This window comes from Semicossyphus pulcher, unplaced genomic scaffold (genome assembly GCF_022749685.1).
Source record: "Semicossyphus pulcher isolate SPU_LCO1_2020_fin unplaced genomic scaffold, fSemPul1.0.p SCAF_9, whole genome shotgun sequence".
NCBI classification, from domain to species: domain Eukaryota; kingdom Metazoa; phylum Chordata; class Actinopteri; order Labriformes; family Labridae; genus Semicossyphus; species Semicossyphus pulcher.
The window spans coordinates 24,564,119-24,586,490 of NW_027211770.1; the positions used below are offsets into that span (position 1 = coordinate 24,564,119).

The 22,372-nt window shown below is 38.8% G+C and overlaps 1 protein-coding gene across 1 annotated transcript; it reads right to left on the minus strand.

Moving 5' to 3' along the window:
* Positions 1–8,711: 8,711 nt before the first annotated feature.
* Positions 8,712–16,396, minus strand: ifnlr1 (interferon lambda receptor 1). The gene is made up of 7 exons (XM_069655445.1): positions 16,104–16,396; positions 14,989–15,115; positions 13,773–13,945; positions 13,492–13,676; positions 13,268–13,409; positions 11,912–12,042; positions 8,712–11,211 (listed from the first exon to the last, which is right to left on the minus strand). Exons 1-7 carry the CDS (start codon positions 16,150–16,152, stop codon positions 10,237–10,239), a joined length of 1,782 nt encoding a protein of 593 aa, XP_069511546.1. The 5' UTR covers positions 16,153–16,396; the 3' UTR covers positions 8,712–10,236.
* Between the last annotated feature and the right edge of the window lie 5,976 nt (positions 16,397–22,372).

Consider the following 22,372-nt stretch of genomic DNA (forward strand, 5'->3'; position numbering starts at 1 on the left):
GAGATGGACTGAGAGTGAGTTCCTTCTTATTAGAAATCTGAGCTGAGATTCAGGCTTTAAAAAGAAAAGGTTAATGATGCTGGAGGCAACACCTGAGGCATGCCACCTGATTCTCTTGTTGTCCTGCAAGTTCTTCACCTCCTTTTAGTGTCCGCTGCTTGGGCAATCACAAGTTTGATCAAATTCAATATTATATCATTTCTTTGGTCAGCCCTGTGATTGACTGCCGATCAGTCCAGGGTTTACCCCGCCTCTCACCCAATGACAGATGGGATAGGCTCCGGCCCCCCAGCGACCCTGAACGGGATAAGCAGTATAGATGATGGATGGATGGATGGATGGATGGATTTTGTACAAAGATATGATATTGCCTAAATCTTAAAGTCTGCCACAATTTCGGCTCGATTGAATCCTGGGCTTTGTAATGCAAATTACCCTGTAACGCGCCCATTTTACACAATCAGAGCAGACCAGAGTGGATCTACACTCACCGGCCACTTTATTAGGTACACCTGTACAATGTGATGCAGTTCAATACAACAGCACTGCCATGGATTCTGCTTTTATGAGGTGTAGTATTTATTGACTTTTGTTTTGTTGAGAGTCTGAAGTGTGTAAATTCATTGATGTTTATTATTGAGGCCATTATTCAAGGTGCTGTTCTACTGAACTAAATGATACTGAGAAGTGTCTCTAATTTTTTGTCCTCCCTATTTACATACATGAGGGGGCCAGAGTATTAGAAACACCTCTGAATATAATGCAACACCTCTACGACAGCTTAGAAAACAAACTGTACATTGCAGGCAACATAAAAGCAAATCTTATGGCTGAGCTGGTGTATTGGATTACATTCCATTTTTTTAGGTGTACCTAATAAAGTGGCGTGGGTGTGTGTATATTTTCACTTTGCATCAATGATATTGTTATTAAACCCTTTTTCTTCTTCCATCTTTCCTCTCCTACATAGGGCATTATTATGTGGGCATCTTTATGCTATTTCTTTTAAAGACATCTAACTGCATATCTAATACATGATGCCTTTTTTAGCTGAGCTAGTAGTGTAGTAAAAGTGTTGTTCCAGACAATAATATCGCAACATTGGTCACTGTTCATATTCATTGTTCCCAAAGGATGAATCCCTCTGACTTCGGTGACCGCCCCACATTTATTTAAGTGCCCCATTTGTCTAATGTTTCATGATCCAACTAATAACATTCATCCTCAGCTTTACTTCGTTCTTAGTGCTGATTAAGAAACTCAAGCTTTCTTGAAGGGTAAGCTTAGTTGCTGAACATGAACAGAAACATCTCAGTGACCAGTCTCGGTATCATTAGTTACTGTAGTAGTTGTAGTCATACTTGAGTTGACTTGAAGTGATCACGGCACCCTTTTATGTATTCTTCTTGTTCTTGCTTCCTATATCGCTTCACAATGATCTTTGATTAGTTTGTGTCCACTGTTCTGTCTCATTAAACAGGATACTCTGTCTGGAAGAGTTATTAGTATTTTGTTGATATCCATGCAGTGCGTTTGAAAAGTTGTCTCTGATTTCTATTTGGAAACAAAGCGGCACTTTTTTGTTATAATTATCTCTGTCGTTCTGGTTGTATGATTTTGAGTTTGCGTTGAGTGTTTTTATCATTCTTTTTTTTCTCCAAAATAATTTGAATAATTATACTTGCTTATAATTATCAGTGTTGTCATGGTTGTCTGGTTTTGTGTGTTTGTTTGTGTGCCCTGTGATGCTGACTGACGGGGAATAACGCACACAGGGGCTTTGAGGAAAGGAGGCATCACTCAAGGCCACGGCATTACATGCAAGGATGGGGGGTTATTTATAAGCTTTTAGTAGCCACACCTGCCTCTGGAATATCAGCACACAATACAAGCTACTGTTGCCAGGCCTTCTCTTCTCATCACACAACAGTAGTGACTGTCGGACTAAGAATAACTACTGGGACAAAGCAGCTGAGGACCACCTTTTATTAGGCTTTTGGAAGACTCCTCAGCTTCCTGGAACATCTCATGTAAATGTGTCGTCCATTTCTCACAGTTCCTTTAATAGAAAAGCGGTTGCTGCTGTATTTTTTTGAAAGCTCTGAGGTGATAGAACATTTTTAACACTTGACCTAAAAGTTTCCGTCAGTACTGCCAGACTTACAAACTCAATCAGTGCAGCTTGCGTCTGTGTAGTGCCTGATTTATTTACACCAAATTATGCAAATCAATTTGGTTGCACTTTCCAAGAGCACCTGATGCACTAAGTGAGTAATGAGTTGTAAATGTAGCAGGTGAAACATGTATGTCAAGCCAACAAGGAATTTTCCACACACAGAACAGCTTCTCCCGTTTTATTAATCATTAATGCTTATTCACAATTCATGTTCGCGCTGTGCTTTCACTTGCATAAATTATGGATAAAAAGCCAGAGTCAGTGTTGACTGTGTGGCAAACATTAAATCCCTGTTGGATGCTCTTGCATTTTATCTGCACCTCACAGATGCAGAGGATATCATAGCCTTTAATGCATGGGTCGCTGTGGAGAGGACCTGCTGTGATATTGCAGATGTATTCGATGCAACATTCAGGTCACTTTGCAGGAAACGAGTTACAGAAGTAGAGGATGATGGAACAACTTTGCAGTTCACAAGTCATAAATAACTTGTTGGAGCGCCCTTATCTGAACTGTTTTATTTATGGATCTAAAAAGTCCAGTATAGAAGAACTGTAGCAGCTTTGTGTAGGATTCTGGTAATACAACTTCTAATTTAGATTTTCAAGCCAACTAAATGTTACAATCTCAGGGTTTAATGAATTGTTTACCGTCAGAATTGTCAGTTTTATGGCTGCAAGTTGTGATATAAATTCTGGTACCACAAAAAAACCCCCACAGAAACCCAATTTGTGTAATAACAACTCGAAGGCAAGTGTAAATGTATTTTCCCCGCTCATGTTTACAGTAAGTCTGGCATGACATTAGCCACAGGCCAGGATATGAAGAGGTATCAGACATTTTATTTTGTAGACATGGCATGACTTTCTTTGATGTGGAGTTTTTTTTTATTTTTTCGTGTTTTGACAATAAATAATCAAATATATCAATATATTTTTATATTTAATAATTGGAAATGACGAAATGAATCTGCCATTTTATTGACTTTACTGTAGTAGCTTTTTATTCTTTTGACATTTCCCTATTTTTAATGCCTTTGAGCAAAAGAACAGCCACCATGGAGTTCTTAGATTGACAGTCTATCTACACAATATTGTCATTCTCAGGCTGGACTCTCTGCTCTGTGTTCAGAAACCATCCGTCAGTTTCATGACTGAATTGTTCATTGTTCCACAGGGGATTGTCTTGGTAGAAACTATAATATTAAGAAACTTTCTTTTCATCTTCTAACCTACCAGTGATGGCGCCCAGAATAGACCCTAATGGACACCACAGTCCCCTGGATGATCCATCATTTCCCGGCCTGCCTTGACAGCTGTTTTCGTGCCTTTTTCTAATCAAGGGCCCATTAAGATCTCATTAGAATGCAAGAGAGGAAAGGGAGGGGGCGAAGTGATAGCATCCAATTACATGCAGACTTCAATTTGTCAAGTTATGTGGTCTGCGAGAGCGGTAGGTTACTTTCTCTATGGGGGTGGCGAGAAAAGGGCTTCTTGTTCAGATTTACTTATGCCATGTTAAAGTGGAAATACATACAAGGATGCTTATCTGTTGGATTCTCCTTAACTTTACATTACATGTCATCTTTTCCTTGAAGAGCCGCAAGGAAACGCCTATCTTTGTATCTTTGTTTGCTTCTATTAATCACCGTTTCATGAGTCATTATGTCAGTGGCAAAGTGAAAGATGATGCTTAATTAGGCTTCAATTAGACAGTAGCACAGTTCCATCATCTAAATTGGTGCCCAATTCTCATAATGGTTTGGGGATTCTAAACGGTGTGTGTTAGGCTGTTTGATGGTTGTTTTCACAGCTTGGAGAAACAGTCAGGAAACAGGAAAGCTACCTAGCTACATGTAAGAAGAATAGTGACATAAAAGTGGCAGAGATTGGTGCATATGTTCAAGCTAGTGTCTGTCCAGACACAGAGATAACTTTAAAAGGGTAATAATTTTTTATTTGATGTAAGGAACATGAAGATAACACCTTTAGTATAAAGGAAAATCAGTCACTGCTGTTTCATTATGGCAAACAAACAAACAAAACAAGAAGAAATCAGCTTATGTGAATGAGTAACCAAACTACATATTCAGTCAGATTGTCAGGCTTTGTTCCCTAACAAATTATACTGTATAACAAAATGCATCACATTAAAGTTGTACCTAATGGTATTACCCTTAACTGAACCTAGTTTATATTCCTACTCTTGCTAGTGACATAGCCAAATATGCCTGCAGCGCTATTAACTAAAGCCATGCTAGGCCCTCTGTTATGGAAAATTAGGCCAGACTATTAACTGGTAGTCTATAAACAGCCACACTTCCTTTTTCCATTATCTCATGAGAGCAAATGAGAAACTGCAATATAGTAACTCCATGGTGACATATCAAACTTAAAGATCACAGTTCAGAATCATTAGCAGTCAGGGTACATACAGTTCATTCCAATGGACCAATTTAACCAACATGTACCTTATCACAGCAGATAAATTTAGAAAGAGATGGCTACAGCCTAGATAGGGTGAATCTTGGATTATAGTTTTATGACTAAGACGACCAAACTCTTCCGCTCAACTTTTTTGGACGGGGTATAATTTCTTCAAAGGAGATTTTTCCTTGCTGTATCTCTCCATGCTGGAACTTTGCCTTATATAAAAAGTGATATAATAAATTAGGCTATCTTAACTCTGTATAGCCAAAATTAGCCTTCTGAGAGACTGCTTTCGAGTTTAAACCTCAAAGGAGCCATTAAATGTTAATGCGAATCTCTACCAATACACTCCATCAAGAATATTTAAGGGACTATAAAGTTCTAGGACCCTTTTAATACTGAGTTAAGAAACCAAGTATGCGTGTTTGGAATTTGACCAAGGCTTTAACTTTTCTGGTATTGAATTAAACAATCATTTCCCAGAACTAAAGTCAAAGCTGGTTGCCTCCCTTGTGCCCTCAGTACTAGAAATGACTAAAATGCCCATCCATATATTCATTGATCCAGGGCCGGCAAACCCCCTGCTCTGATTGAAATTCTATTTGTGCAGGAGCAGAAGGTTCATCCCAGCTACTATTCCCCTTTCAAAGTTCCATCATGTCTGTGGCACTCAAGAGGGTTTGCCCTGCAATCTCCCATTCGATCTCCTCAGGACTTGGAGAGTTGAAAAGGGAGAGAGACAGCCTTTTGGCAGAAAGAAAGAAAAGAACCTGCCACTGCTGCCAACTAAGTAAAGACTGTTTTTTTAGACGCCTGTCTAGAGTAGAAATAGATTGGAGGATGGAGGAAAAGAACAGGAAGAAAAGTTGGACAACATGTCCTGTGCCATGTCTCTATGTTGTAAACACATCAGAGGCCAGGAATCGCTCTCACCATGATAAACCCTTTCCTTTGTCCCGCAGTGTTTTGAGGATGATTGGCTCTGCAAAAGAATCGTCGTGTTTCTGAACGACAGCCTCCGGGGCTCAGAAATCAAGCCAATTTGGTGCCAAAAACTGCAGTTCCTCAAGTGTCCACTTGAGGCAGCCTCCAGAAGCAAGCCAACCCCCATTAGGCCCCATATTAAAATCCTCAACAGCAATTTGGTTTGCAGTATGGTACAGAAACGCATTTGGTCGCTATAGCTTATTCATGACAACTGTACTGGGTTGAATTTTTATTTAACCTACCTGTAGAAGTCATATTAAGGGACGGGATGAGAACTCGTCCTGTGGGAAATACAATGGTAACTTCTGAAAGCTTAAAAGTCTACACACTTGACAAATTCTCTAGCTTACCAACTAGGCCTTTACCAACACCTCGCTCCTCTCCAGCACTTCCCCACACGTCCAAATATAGTCACATCTGGATCTAGAAAACCATCATGGTGGCGGCCGGTGGATCTAGAAAACCATCATGGAGGCGGCCGGTATGCCGAACTCAAGGCTTCAAATAGGCAGTCGACAAACCAATGGGTAATGTGAGGGTAACTACTTCCATTATTAATACAGTCTGTGCTTGATTAACAGGTTCATTTCTCTTTGCCATCATACTTACTGTTTGATTCTCTTGGAGGTAGTTGCCCTAAAATGTTATCGACTGGATCAAAACCTTGTTGTCTCTCTACCTCCCACACTCAAGCCATTTCCCGCATTCAATTCATCGCAGTTTTTCTTTTTGTTAGTTGAACTTTGCTGATGCATTGCCAGGGTCAGTACTCCGCTCATGTATAATCATCCTTTAACATGCCTACTTTTTCCTTTGTTCCTCTGTCAGCCCTGTTCTCACTAAGCACAGAGCCCACTCATGTGTCAAGGGCAGATTCGCTGATTCGATCTCAGAGAGCAGAACAGAAGCACCATGTTCATTGACATGCTTAAGCTTTGATGTAGAAAGGGTCACAGATTGCCTTACAGCTATGAAATGTAACATGCAACAAACTTGTATGAGTTCACACTGGTTTGCACAGAGCAACAGAGAGAAATATAATCGCAGCTTCCAACAACACCCACAGCTGCTGTAGCTATTCGAGAATTCATTTTCAGATCGTCTGTTCATCATCAGACGATAAAACTTCTTTGCTTTCATTCAGCAGGTTATGTGTATCTGTTGTGCATGTGCAATGGTTTTGTATAGAGGTAATTTCTGTGAGGTAACCAGGCCATAAATCATGAGCTTTTGACGTGTTCATAATGCAAAGTTTGTAGTTGATAGCGTGTCACAGGATGTATTGATTCTGTTTTGCCATCATTTTTCATGCTGTAGGATTTTAGCATTTAGCTACTATCCTGCAAAGTGTACTGCGTGTCTGTTCAGTCAGTGCAGTTTGTTGTTATGATTTATGAATCCGTTCCTCTTGTCATAGTGAATAATATTTCTTTGTTTTTGTGACTGATGCAGCTGAAACTCTGAAAACTGAAATTGTGGTCTACTTTTTCCCTGTAGTCAGATACAGCATGATGAAGTCCTGTTTATAGTTATAGTAACATGCATCTGGTGAAACTGAGTTGATCCAATGCTTTCCGAAATTATGATTAAATATGTATCTGTCACATTGGCATAACAGCTGTAGCCTACTTTATCTGACACATCTTATTTTTCAAGAGTGACTTGATCCAAAGGTTCTGCTCAGAAAAATATGAATTAGGAAGTTCAGACTTTTGATGTTTACGTGGCCTGATCTGCTTTATGGAAGACTCACCCTCACTGTGTTGGAGATGTTGGGACTAGAAAAACACTCAGTACTCGTGGTCGTACAGTGCAGTTGCACAGAGAAATGTTTAACATTAATGTTGTGAGTAACTTGATGGTTTGAGGGCAGTGCTGGGTAAAAATGAGATGCTACTAGGCGAATGTTTTGACACAGCTCGTTGCTAATTAATGTCAGAGCTAAAAAAAAATCTGTGCATGGCTGTCACTCACGCTGGTGCGCAAAAATAACCTTTTAACTCTTATGTCACTTGCAGCTAAATGGTTTCACTATAGCCCAGCTGTTGTAAAAGAAGGCTGAGGTGGATTATACAATCTTTTACTTTCTTATATCTGTAGCAAACAATGTTGAAAAACAATAATCTGCAGACCTCTTTTTAAGGTAAAAATCTAATTACAGTGCACGTGTTGCTTTCATAGTAATTGTTATAGGTTTGTTATTAGATGCCATTTTATACCTTATACCTGTGTATATAGGTCAGGCTTGTGCTGTAATATATTCCATTAGGGTATCTGGTAGCAGTTACATAACAAAGCACACAATGATCCACAAAAGGCTCATATTATCCCTTGGAAAACATCTAATAGATGCAGACAGCTACACTGTTTCCCCCCTCTGTGTTTGACAGTTAAATGGGAGGATCATTTCCTCTTTAGCTGCCTGGAAAGGAAGGGGAAAAAAAGAAATGAGCTCAATATAAAATTATAGGGGAATCCCTGACTAGGCTACAAAAGCTTTTCCACATCTTTGAGATGATTTTGAACCAGATTCAAAATTGGGTCATATTTCCTTGAATTCTTCAGAATACGCTGTCGAAAATCATTTGAAGATTAGATCTTTTCATGTACTTTGTAGTTATTTATCCATGCAAATGTTTTTTTTTTTTTTCATAAAAATCCACTTTTACATGCCGTTAATTCTAAGAACTGCCAATTGGTTCAGTTCATTTCCCCAGATTCATACAGTGTGGAAACACAGATAACAGCACTATTTTTGTTTTGATTCCTTACTGACAAACACACTACTTAGCAACAGGCTTTAAGTTGTACTTTGGATCCTTAGCGCAATCCATCTCACTTCTTTATTGTCTGAGACAGTGAATGTGTACGGTGTGTAGCGAGCCTTTTTAGATACCCAAGTCTTTATTGTGTTTCTAATGTTATACAAGTTAAATGTTAGTATTCTGGTGTCGATTTTTATCTGACCTTGAGATAAAGTGTCAGAAGTTGTCTGAAGTTTGTGACTTTGAATATTGTTATTGGCCGATACATAAGTGAAGACATTGAATATTAGATGAATATTAAAAGAAAGGGTTCTGTTATTGGAGTTGGATTACTGAAAAATATTCCGTATAAAATACAAGAATATATCATTGTTGTTTAATATCTTATTATGGAATGAACTTTCCAACAGAAACACAAAGAAATTCACCATCTCTTAATACAGTGATATTACATTCATCCATTTACATCCATTCTGCTGATACTTTTATTCGCCATTGAGATGTTCTGATGTACAATATACATCTACAATGTGTCCATTTGTGACTCACATTGTGCTGTTTCAACACACCTGACATTATTACTTTACAACCGTGTATAAAAGATTGCGTTTAGGCTAATAAAACCCAAGCTGTTATCAGTGTGGATAAGGTTGCACTGTGATCCCTTCTTTTTTATTTATTGTTACACAGTACAGGTTCTTCCCCTGAGAGAACAGCAAACAAGGAGGGGAATAAAATGAGTTCATGAACTCTGTTAGTCAGAGAAATGTGAAACATCATGTTCTTTTTTATGTACAGATACAGTCATTATCGTGTATTACATACAACACTGATAATACTGGAATAAGTTGGTGAGTATGAAAATAATGTATTTGTTATAAGAAATTCAGTCATTTTAGCGTCAGCTGAAAATGTGTCGATGAGCGCTGAACTGTGACTAATGCTTTGTTCAGACACAAGGCAATCAGGTTCGTATCTAATCTTCAAGGTTGCCTGTCCACATTGTCATTTTAAAATGATATGATTGGGTGTCTATGTTTAGAGAGTGTATTAAGTTGCTATAATACATCACCGTAGTGATGGGGAACAAATGTTCACTTGCTGACTGAGACAAAGAGCAGTTTTTTTATCTACTTTTTTATAGAGGAAGCATGAAGCCATTTTCTCCGTGCAGCTGCAGGTTTGAAGGCCTTTCAGTTGCATCTCTCTTGAAAACAAAAACACTTAAAATTCAACTCAGTCTGACAACTCAAATACTTTTTTTAAAGAACACACTGCATTTCAGCCAATTACTGCTCAAACATGAACTAGACCTTTATCACAATGTAAAAAAATACAATTGTTGATGTGAAATATACTGAAGGATTAGTGACACTTTGTCATATAGTTATTTTTGCTCACTGTAGTCACTATATTCCCTTTGGTCCCTCTGATACATTTCTGCACAAAACAAACAAATGTGAAACATCTACAGTGATGACAAGAACGTTTAAATGCAGAATAGATTATATATAAAAGATGATAACTTAATAATTTAAGATCCTTTGAAATTAAAAAAATCATGTAAAAATGTTATTTTGTTAGATAACGTCTATAAAAAGTAAACAAGGACTTCAAAATGTAGAAACAATAATTTCTTCATATGAACACTTTTCACAACTTTTTTTTTTCACATTTTCAATTGAGACTTCATAAATAAAACCATAGTTTATGCAAAGCACAGTATCTGGGATTGAAATGTGTTCAAAGAGTTTAAACATCTGTCCCTGACATAGCAGACAGCAAAGCCATTCATTTTACCAGAGATCTGCATCATCACCAAAGAAGACCCGGGTGAGATAAAGCAGGCTGAAGGTCCTGAAGATTATAAAGAAGACACTCATTCTTGAATTTGTAACCCCCAACCTCCAAGAAGAATTTGCCTTGATCCTTCTTCTCTTCCTCGCTCTTCATCCTCCTCAGCTTCCTCCTCCATTTTGTCATTGGTCCATGTCCAAGGATTGTCCGCCCTTCTGTAACTGCAACTGTCTTTGGATGCCATTCCCAGAAGAATTTCAGGCAGCCAGTTTTGTTTGTAACCTGAGTCAAATGATGCATCACTAGATCTCTTTTGGATATAAGGATCAACTGGCTGAGAGGGGAAGTAATTTGTGTTGCAGTACGGGTGGGTCGGTGTGTTTACAGAGCTTTCGTCACACCCTGAGTCCGACCACTCTGAGCTGTCGATGCTCTGGAAGGATGCTAACGATGGCCCCTCTCTATGTGGGTCTATGAGGTCAGATAATAGCGGTTTTCTTTCCCTTTCACTCGTGTTGCTCTGTAACTGTAAAGTAAGGGAAGGCAACGTGAGTTGTCCATTGGGATCCCGCACTGTGTGCAACTGCACTGGCATGCCTGCACGGCTCTCGTAAGAGTCCGGTTTAGTTAATAGTGGTACTCCATGTGTGGTAAGCACTGGACTGATACCGTCTGTATCCCATCTTTCTCCACTGGAAGACCATGGTAAGTTCCAGGTTTCTTTGTCTTTGGTGGTCGCCCGCTTACCATCCTTATTCTCCTCAGCAGGGACATGGACGGCCACAAAACTGTAGATTTCTGAGGACTGGCCACTCGTGTCCTCTGGATTTAGAGTTTGTGCATCTGTGCCCACCGAGGAGCCAACACTGCCCTGCCAGGTTCTGCAGGGGATGTCTTGGGGAGAATAACCTTCAGTCCCAACTGAGGGCACATTTGGCTTCGCACAGATTGTTGCATAAACTGTTTGGTCAATTTGAGTGTAGAACTCTGGTTTGGAAATGATGAGATTCCCATCAAGGATCTCTAGCACTCTGGACTGGCTGCTGAAAGGAGTCTCCTGTTTTGAATATAAGGAAGAAAGTCAGTACGTTTCTTTTTATAAATGAATCAACAGCTTTTCATTTGGAGAAGAATTCATTCAGAAATGTGTAGGAAATTAAAACATGCGAACTATACCACGTGATATCATCTATTACAGCAAGGGTGAAATACCCAAAGTTAAAAGACACAGAACTTCTATACAAAGTTGACTTATCTCAATTTCACCAATTTATTTTGGCTGTACAAAAAATGTTTAACATGGACAGACAAGGCTTGGCACGGCCAGAATGAATGAAATTCAGCATTCAACATTGTTCAGAAGCTCTGTATGTCTGCTACCTTTTAACTTTCCTTTCCACCACAAACAAAATATTGGAAAGGCACATCCTTGTAAAGATCTAACATTTTAACCACACCTAAAGATTGATGAAAACATTTCACACCACAATGATAGAATCGCAGACAAATAGAACCACACTAGACTTAAACCTCATTACATCCATCATCACTAAAAGCACCATGAGTCACTGATATTCTTTCACGTAACCAAAACAACATCCGCAAGGTTTCGGTGCGGTCATTTCCTTTTAGGTTGCTGTGTCACATTGGCACTCTGAATTTGTTCTTGTGCCTGAAGGCTTGAACTTCCAGTAAGGCAACATTTCCTAGTTGTTACGCAGACACGCCAAAGGACATTGCGGAAAGAACAGTCTTACCAATGTTTGCGGCATGGTCTTTTCCTTTCCACCCTTCACATAGGAGCACAAAGACAAAATGGGAATGGTGATCACGGCTGCCAGAAGAGCAGCACTCACGAGCAGCCATGGCAAAAGCATCAGAGGATCATCTAAGGGAGAAAAGAACTTGTGTCATATCTGGAAAAAAACAATGCATCCATAGAATCAGATACCTGCAAGAGCTTCAAAAGAGTGCCTTAGAAAAATTCCCATAGTGACACACAAGCCTCGGCATGTTCCCAGGGATTAGCACTACAGCGTGCCTGTGATGAATGAACAGATGAATACAACATATTCCTGGAAGTGAGAAGGAACACATTTCAACAGAAATCTACACAGGGAATTCCCTAATCCAGAAATAGGATAGCAATTGCTTTGATCGCATTTCCAAAAATGGATTTGCTTGTGCACTTGTGTAGTAAAAAGTTTAATAACTGTAGTTGTCGAAGAACCATAACAATGTTCTTTTTCTGGATTTGGCAGTTTTGATTAAACTTGGTTCTAGGTTATTTAGGTCGATAAATGAAATGTATTGAAAACGCATACCCAGCCTTAGGCGTCTACATTTGTTATTGTCAGTTTTGCAGTAGAGGATGAACGATATGGGAACTCAAGGCGCGAAGAACGTCACCTTCCCAAACAGACTGTGTAATCTAATCTCCTGTCTCATCAGTATGACGGCTAACAGAAGGTAGAGGTCACTGCCTAAGCAGGTATGACAACATTTCCCCTATAAGAGCTCTTCTCTTCGTTTCACTGTAATTTCAGAAGCATGTGCTGAGACATTTTGGGCAACACCAATATTTTCCATTTCAGTGCAAAATCAGCACGTGCCTTGTTTTAACCAGAGGAGTCCACCTGTTATACTGTAACAGTAAATCCTTGTGCAGAAAGAGGCATCTAAAATGGGATTGGTTCCAAACAAAATCGATGTATTATTGAACATGCCATTGTTTCAAAAAGGCTGCAATTACTGAGGTGATGAGCAAAAACATCTTGAAGTAAAATGTTGATAACATAATATTTTCAAGTATCTTCATTATAGCTTTTTCTCTACAGCAGGTTGTAAATATAATGATGATAAATCTGCTCCTCACAGTCGAGATTTTTTAAAATGCACAGTAAGTTCTCAAATAAATCTATTTGTTGGTAAAAGATATGAAAAAAATCACACATTTATGAACACATAAATGATCCACAGTCATCCAATTTTAAAGAAAAAATGTGCATAGAAAACTCATTTCTTAGCAATCATTAGCAATATGAATTTGCTGATTTATATATTTTGCAATAAGAGTGCGTGTGAGGAGAAGAGGTTGTCATCATCATCCTCACCTTGCAGTTTAGCACAGAAGGAAGCCTTTTCACTCTCTGGGCGACCCCATTCAGCAGAAGGCTTGTAAACCACATAGCCGCAGTACTCTGTCTGGTTGTTCTTCAAGTTAATAATGAAGCGGCCAGTTGTGGATTCATTGACCTGAGGACACATTATTCATCAATTATTCAATGAGTGAATAATTATTTGTACAGTATATTCTGCTGTTTGGATGAGAACTCACCTGTGCAGCCCATGTTGGCTGGGTGATTTTTAAGACATAAACAGTAACAGCCGCAGACGACCCGTTTCTGCTTCCAGTGATGATATCCCTAATGGAGACTCCTTTGGGATCCGAGGGCAGAGTGACATTAACATGCAGTGATGACACTGTTGTGTAAGTAGAAAGGCTTGGTGGACCAAATGTAGCTAAGGAGAAAAAGAAATGAAATAAAATGAAATGAACAAAGAATTGCATGTAGTAGGCAAAGAAATGTACAAATTACTGAGCATGGAGATTCTTACTGTCTGCGAGAGGTTTAAACCTGAAGGTGCGGCCGTGACAGCTACCGTTAACGTACACCTGGGCCTGGTAGTGAACGTCATGAAGTGATGGTGTTTCAAGAGTCAGGTCACAGGACAGAGCAGTTATGTTCTGACACCCCTCTTTTATCCGGAACGACTGGTCGTCTGCATCACTGTAAAAATTGAAGGGCGGTACATTGAAATCAGGCTGAGAAACTGGAACCACCTCAATATGTATTACTTTAGGTTCACTGTTACCTAAAATAGACATTGTTCAACAGAACTTTACGTCAGACTACGTATGGAAGAAAAGTCGATAGGGGAGGCACTTGATATTACGTCAGCGGTGACTAGAAGCGATGACATTTCCACTTTGTTGAGATTATTTGTTGGGACAAAGTGAAAGAAGAGAAAATTCAATTCAACTTGAAAGCCATGAGGATGTGCTATGATTGTTCCATCTTCTTTCAATCACCAGGTACGGCTCCTATAGCTATTCTTTGGTGTCGCTTTAGGCACATTTCACTGTTGAGTTGAATCCAAGAAACAGTGTGCATCCCTTTTAAAGGGTCCATCACATTTTGTAGCTATCCAATGCTCTAGGCATTTATAGAAAGGATAGAGGCTCCAAATGACAGCCAGAAATTCTCCTTTCAGTTACTTTCAACTGACATACAACTTCTTAATCTCAGATGATAAGGCTGGCTGTTTTCTATACTTTTATTTGATTTTAACATGAGAGACAAAAAATATACAATGCATCAATCTATGTACTTGTTATAATATTTATTGTTAGTTTAGGTCTTAGCTGGTTATGAAACTTATGAAATTTATTCTGACGCCTCTATATGACCGAAAAAAGCAAATGAGACAATCAGCAAAAAGATTGATTTTTCCTATAGAGTTATTTTTAATGTCTATTTAAAAAAAATCCCAACAGATTTAACTAAAACAATCTCCTTTGTCTGTATGAATTGTTCCTTTAATGACAAAGCTTTTTAATGAAATACAAAAGCTGCTTGGTTGCAGTTAGATCTGACCATCTGATGACCAGGCTTGTCCTTTCTTTTTCTCTACAAAATGCTAATTTGACAGTACTTTGAAAAGGACATTGATAGGCTAACCAAGCATTTACCTTCCAAACAAATGTGCGCTGCATCCACCCACCAGGGTAAAGGTGTAATAATAATCACTGATGTGTCAGCCTCAGTCTTACCTCCTGTACTGGACGCTATAGAGGACCTTTTGCCCAGGGAAGGCCGGCTCTGCTGGTAACCAGCGGAGAACGTTGTGGAAGTTCCTGGACTCAAAATAAACCTTCCTATTGTCTGTTGACAGACACGCTGTTGGAGAAAAGGAGAGAAGAGCAAAGTCCATGTGATTCATTTTATGGCGGAGGCCGATACTGACTCCTCGTTGTCCATCAGCCTAATTGATTTTTGTAATATCCGTAAAACCTCCATTAATCCAAATCCTTAAGAAGTCTTTTTGATAATAAATCACATGAGCTTTTTATTTTTTGTAGTTGTCTAAATTGCACACAGAATATATTTTGACTGTGACAAAAGCCAGTGACAACCTTAGGCACACTAGTTACATCTAACTTTAATCCATGTTGCTGCCCAAGTTAAAGCACTATACAGATCATGCTCAGCTTTTGCAGAGAGGTCACTCGATATTAAGGTTTCAAGGTATACATAACTCCTAAGGCTTGAACGATAAAGCACAATTACACTGCATTCAGGACCATAATGAGATTATGCAAGATAGACTTTGTTACTTCCTGCGTCTGAAACGAAAATCTTCTTTGTTCCTTAACATTGCCTGTCACAGCTTTGACACAAGGAAGTAATTGCTATCTCTCATGCTGGATAACCGGAAATTGATGCCGAAGCTCAAGATAGCTTGAGCAATTTATACAAAGATGGTGATTTACAAATTACCATAAAGCTTTTAACTGTTAAATATTATAGCCAATGTAGTTTATTGAAGATGTGAAAGAAAAAAGGGTTAAAAGTTACACATTGAGGATTCTGTTTAGCATTTTAATACACTGTAGAGTGTAGAGTCAATATTACATTAGCCAGGCTTTAAAATGAAATGGAATTTTCCATCGATCACTATCATGTAAAATGACCACAGTCCTAATTGTGTGCGCTGCTTCATTTCAAATGAGAGGAAATCAAATAGACCTCATTGCATTGGCGGTGTTATTTATGTATCCTATTAAGGCTGCTTTGTCTGAAAACAATGGTCTATTGAAGGCTTCACTACCTGTCATCAACATCGATAATTCAAAACAAAGATCCATAACAGCTCCTCTGTACTTACCATAGCAGAACAGGAGAAGGATGATGACCCTCATGGACCACATCTTCATTGGGTATGTTAGTCACAAAAAATATCAAAGTCCTAGTCTGGCTTAGTTGTAAGCTCTAAACAAAAGCAACATATAATACTCACACCAAAGGAGGAAAACAAAACAAGTATACACCCTAGTCTCCGAAATGTCTCCAAACAAAAGCAGACTGAACGTTGAAACGGCTGTAAAATATTAATTTTGTACGAGGTTTCACTCTATTTTTCTGCCTCCACTCCTCGACCATCTCTGATGTGTCCTGGGGAAGGAGTGGCTTTCCTCAGGTGCGCAGGTGAACTTTGGTATATGTTATTACCATGTTCCTGTTTTTTCTGCTTCCTGTATGTTCCGCCCACTTGTATTCTCTCTCCACGCTCTTCACTTCCCCAACTCCTCCCTTGTACACCTTGAGTCAATCTCTCCGGCCCTCTTTTTGAAAACTTGTCTTTCAGGTTAAGTCTGGTTTCAACAGTTTACTGGAAATGGTCCAGATTTTCAACTGTACAAGAACAAAAGTGATACGGCATGATTACATGTGTATTAGCCCTGTGTCACACAAGAGAGACTTAAACAACTTGATGACAGTTTAGGCATTGTTATTACACCGTTTAGGTAATGAGCACACAGACAGCTGTATGTATGAATATGCATCTAAGTTATTTTTCTATGGCAGTATTTACAGTATTAGACTCAGGCGAAGCTGGCAGACGTGTTTGTTCTGCCTTGATGTAAACCTGATGCCGACCTATTATCTGTGTTTTCTGTAATTATTAATTTGCTTGTGCACACACACAAAGCTGAAGGCCTGTCTAATAGATATCAGCTGTTGAGTCATACAGGCTCTCATAGGGTTGTGCGAGTACTCCCAACATATCTTCTTTCCTAAAGTACGTTGTTAATTTTCTCTTCCTGGGTTACAATTTGGTTTTCCTTTGGATTTATGACCTTATCGATTCAGGAACCTGTTAACTTAGAGCCATATAATTAAATGTGATAAGCTTTTATAGTCGCCCACAGGGGAATTTCAGTTGTGGCAGCAGTACAAGGACAGATATTGAAAGCAGATAAAAAGAGAATGCACACAATTAATATTAAAATAAGAATAGAAATAATTAATTAAATTAGAAACTAAAGAAATTGAATACAAATTTACAATGTAAAGTACCAGTTGTCTTGTTAACAGCAGCAAAGACAGCAAGTCTGGTATATGGAACACTATAGGTAAAGATACTTGGTATCAAATAGAAATATAATTAAGTCTTTACAGTGTTACAATTGATATAAGTATTTGATATAATAAGACACAATAAAATGGTAACATAACATGATAAAATACAGTAACATAATATAATATATTGTAACATTATTTATAGTGCAGCAATATACTAAACACCTTGAAATATAGCTTCTAGCTTACAAGAGTAGCTAGGTTAGCTGATGCACAGTATCAATAATCATGGTTAAAAACAGTTTATTTTGCAGTTGTTGGTTGGCAGTTGGCAATAAATCATGTTACATATTTAGAATCAGGAAAATGACAAATACAGACAAATTGCTGTTTTAATATGTGTTGTTCCATTAGTGCATAAGTAAAGTACAGACAAGCCTGTCATTACTGTCAGTTCATAATCTGTTGCTGTAGGGCTGTGGTTCTCAATTGGTGGTTCGGGACTGCGGAGCTGTTTTCAGTGGGTCGCAGATGTGTGCATGAAAAAAAAAACGACTTCTATGCAGCGCTTTTATTTTGAATTCCAATGACGTGCGTGCAGTAGAAGTGTAGTGTATTCACACTCCATGTACCAGCTGATTGGGTAATCCCAGTTACATTTACATTCTTGAAACTCGATGAGCCCTGCAGCAGGTGCATTTATGCTGCACGTTTAATTCTGTTGAAAAAAAGCTGCTAGTTCAATTAATTGTAGAGCGAATATTTTCCTTGCACTGCTACCAGCTGGTCATTTTGCTTGACAGGCCCATCCTGACTAGAGTCCACTGCTGTAGAGTAACAACAACAATAGGTGAATAATCCAATAGCTAGACACCTCAGAGTCTCCGAGGTGTGTTATGACCAGATAGGCTGGGAGCGTCCTTCCAAACAAGCCTTAGCGTGGAGCCTTTGAGGAATGCCTCAGAGATGTTTGTCATCGTTGACGTTTTGACCTGGTCTAGCAGGAAATGCACACGTTGCCAATAAATCAGTTATGACTCTGTTTCGGGTAACAGATGCTAGCATACCAAAACACCCAGACCACATCTCTCACACTAATGCTCTTAAAATATTTTGTGCCTCTATGGCCGAGCTGTCAAATGTAGCAAAGACTAGGCTAAATCAGAATGAACAAAACAATTCACAAAGATGTCATTCAGGAGGACAGAGGAGTCTGAACTCTGTGGGCGTTTTAAATGCCCTGATTGTCCTCACATAGTCAGGGGCTTCTTTTTTTTGCTTTGAAAAGCAGCACTTAAATCACTTTTACTTAACCTGTAACCCCAACCTTTTCCCCGCTGTAATACAATTAGATAAATTATGTTTTGTTAAGGAAGCACTGCTCATAAATTATGCACGTTCTTGGAACATGTTCAATTGGAAAAATCAAGTGATTGTCTGGTTCTCCCGTCTGTATTTGCACTCTCTAATACACAATGATTATAAAGTCCATGCCAACACGCACGTATGTAATCCTGCACAATAACTCCCCCAAACTCTCAAAATGTATTTACAGATGAAATCGAGTCTTAAAAGTGTCCTAAAAGTCGCCTCACATTCATGTATTTACAGCTTTACTGCTATTTTTTGCAAAAGAAAATGTTAACATGCATCCTATATATCCCTTAATTGGGATTGTTCATTCTATAAGATGTAAGTGCTTCAACCAAATCACTCTCCCTTTCCTTTATGCATAACTGACAAGTTACATGTTATTCAGTAGAAATTGATTTAGCTGAATTATAATTTGGCGTTCAATCTAAATGTGCTTAAGAAAAGTGGTTTTCACAGTTTGCTGTAAGTCATAATTACAGTGCTGCTATTCCAATGCCGATGAAACACTGTGTGGACCTAATACCCCCTCCAAAGTGAGATCATTTGAAACGTCATTCAGATTCAAACCATTAAGAACACAAAAGAAGTGATCAATCATATTTCTTACAGACTTTAAATGGACAAAGTTCTGGTTTAATGTGTCTAATAAAGGAAGCCTGAATTTGCCTCTGCAAGACACATCGCCCAAACTATTTCTTCTAACCAGGTATTTTATGTAATGCTTGTTGATTCCAGACTTCTTCTTAATATTGCTTGCACTGATCTTTGTGTGCACAATCTGTTTTCAGGAGGTTATGGTCAATGACACCTTTATTGCTTCCTGGCAGTGATTTGCTTAGATGGCTGATTTTTAATTATGCTGTTGTTTGACTACCCCTCTGTAACCAGTGTCGTTACAATATGCCACCTGGCTGCGAGATAAAGAAAGCTGCACCTCATTATAAACCTGAAGGATTACACCGCCTTGAAATGGAACTTGTTGAACTTTGGTCGACATGGGAAGTGGATTGCATGAAGAACTTCCCCACCAAGTTACTAAACAAGCAAAAACAAATGGACTCCGTAAGCAAATGCTCTATTGTTTTTCAACACAGGTAAAGAATTGTGTCCTTTCTGCACTTTATAACCACGCTGAGGAACAAGAAAGTAATCTGTTCATTTTAAAAACATCAAAAAATGAAGTGAGTAGAGTAGATTTATTTAGACTCATTTTGACTGTAATCAAGACTCCAGTTGAAGGCACCGTCAGTCATGGTGAAATTAAAATGGCACCAAGAACTCTCATCAGATGCATTTCTCTGCTCTACTAATTTTGTAACAATTATTTGTTTGGCCTGTCCACTTGTCAGTGCACAGTGGAACCATTATCGGGTCTGAAAGCAGAAAACCAACACTAACTGGTGAGTTAATTAATTAAATAAATTAAATAAAAGCATTCATTGACCAAATGTCCTCTTAAAATATGTCGTCTGAATTCCCAAAGTTTCCTTTAAAAGTCAAAGCAACTTGGATTGCAAGCAAAAAACACAACAGTCAATGAAAGCACTGATTTGCTGCATTGTTGGACAACGTTTCCAATATGTATATATCTTGTTTTCATGTCATGCTTCAGTGAATTTTACTGTGAAAGAACCTTTACTTTTCTCCTTGTAGCTTACTTAATTCACAGAGGATGCATCCCTGAGAGGAGTGAAGGCTTTGATGTTGTTGGACACAAACTGAGGAGATGTGATGCACCTCTGTGGGCTCTTGCGCTGCAAGAACATCATCAATGAATCATCCTTTTTCGCTGTCACAGCAAATAATATGTATGTTGCATCTCTCACCTTGCCAGCCTGTATGAGTCACAAAGACTGAGCAAAACCTTTGATCTTATTCAGAGACCACAGTTTGGCCCGGGCAGATTCTGGCTGCGGTTCAGGTCTCTGGCTCTGGATGAAGTCTCATGATGAGGAGAAACCACATTTGAAATCTAAAGTTTGGTGCTTTAGAAACATTTTGCAGAGTCGGCACAAATCCAACCTTCCAATTTTATTTTTCATGTTTCATTTTGGAGCTGTGTCATTTTCTCCGCAATTATCTTCATAACACTCAAGCAAAAACAGCTTTTATGGGAAAGAAAACAAGGGTTAAAAAATGCAGATTAAGACAGATGGAGTAGGTAATGGCGATTCATCGAACATCAGTAGCATCCTTTGTTTCTCAGTAGGGTCCTTTGTTCAGAGCCCCTAAAGTGCTGTCCTGTACCAACAAGTTATTATCCTGTGTGAACAAGATAATTATCTTTTGGGCACGATGTAATTATCTTGTGAGCATAAGTTATTCAGTTATTTGTCTTGTGGGAACAAGTGAAAAGGCATGATAGGCTTATGCTTTATGCAGTTTATTGTTCAACTGATATACATATTTTATTTTTATTATTCTAGAATACCTAACAACAACAACAACAACAACAGGCAAAAAGACTGCAGATGAAAACCTGACTCTTAGCTAACTTTCACGTGTTTCAATGTTGAATAATGTCTATTGTCAAAGCATATATGCTTTGAAGTTGCACCAGATATATATGTCACTTGGCTGATATTATAGGGCCGGTATAATAAGCCCTTTTCCCACCGGTCAAAAAACCCACTAACTAAGCTTTTTTGCTTAGTGGGAAAGGTTACAATCGGCATTCATTCCCGGGTCAAATCACGCTGCAGTATACCCGGGTAATTATCGCCATGGCTTCGATTGGCATTGATGGGAACGCAAAACCCGACGCGCTAATCTCCGCCCCCTTTCGGGCGCGATGCTATGCTCCGTCAGTAGCTTCTGCGACTCCTTGTCATCTCAGCTACAAATTCAGCCGTCTCTGTCCGAGCAGCGCTCGAACATCGTTCCAAATTTGTTGCCGTCGAGTTTGATAAACAGACTGAAAAGAATACAAAAGTATAGTAATAGATACAATAAAGACCTAACCACCGTAACAACTTCACTGTTTACTAACCCTGTCTCCAACGCGTTTGTGATGTCAGACGGTGACGCAGCAGAAAAGAGACCAAAAGCAGGCTGTAAGAGCGTTTATGTTTTCCAATATGTGCCAATGTTTGGTGTGATGTAGACGTGGTAGAATCATGTCATATCTGCAGCAGAGAGCGCTCCACCTCTCAGCACTGTTTGCAGCACATGAAACAGAGCATCACAACTGAGAAGAATATGCAGAATGGTAGACAATGTATAATAATGTTGAATACACTTAACTGAAGTTATTTGTTTGAAAAAGCAATCTTCTTATTACCTTAGCATCGCCATATTTGTGCAAAACCAGAGCACAATACAGAAAGCAAAGGTTAATTTTCATTCCAGCTTTACAATGCAATATTTTGTCCACCATATTGGTCAACGCCATGTCCCCTATAAGTCGTACTCTACTTTAAATACCGCTGACGACAGTCCTTTATCTACATGCAAGAGCAGCAAGAGCTTCATGTCTGACATTCACGATGAAAATCAAGCTTGATTAGATGATGTATCAAGATAATTACTTGTGCTAACAACCTTACAGGACTTTAGGGGCTATGATGTGCATTGTGTAGTTGCTAACACAATCTACCATAGGCATTGCTTTCAGTCAGTTACAGAAACAAACCAAAAGAGAGCCAGTTTTTCCTCCTGTGCGATTTAGATACTTAGACCCGAAGGTGTGCTCTTAACAGG

What these genes read in the sequence shown, in the direction of transcription:
- ifnlr1 (XM_069655445.1), bottom strand. Translation starts at nt 16,152, where the DNA reads ATGAAGATGTGGTCCATGAGGGTCATCATCCTTCTCCTGTTCTGCTAT. An exon ending in GTTTAAACCTCTCGCAGACA is followed by an intron (nt 13,677 to 13,772) that starts GTAAGAATCTCC and finishes TTTTCTCCTTAG; the next exon opens with CTACATTTGGTCCACCAAGC. An exon ending in AGCCAACATGGGCTGCACAG is followed by an intron (nt 13,410 to 13,491) that starts GTGAGTTCTCAT and finishes ATGTGTCCTCAG; the next exon opens with GTCAATGAATCCACAACTGG.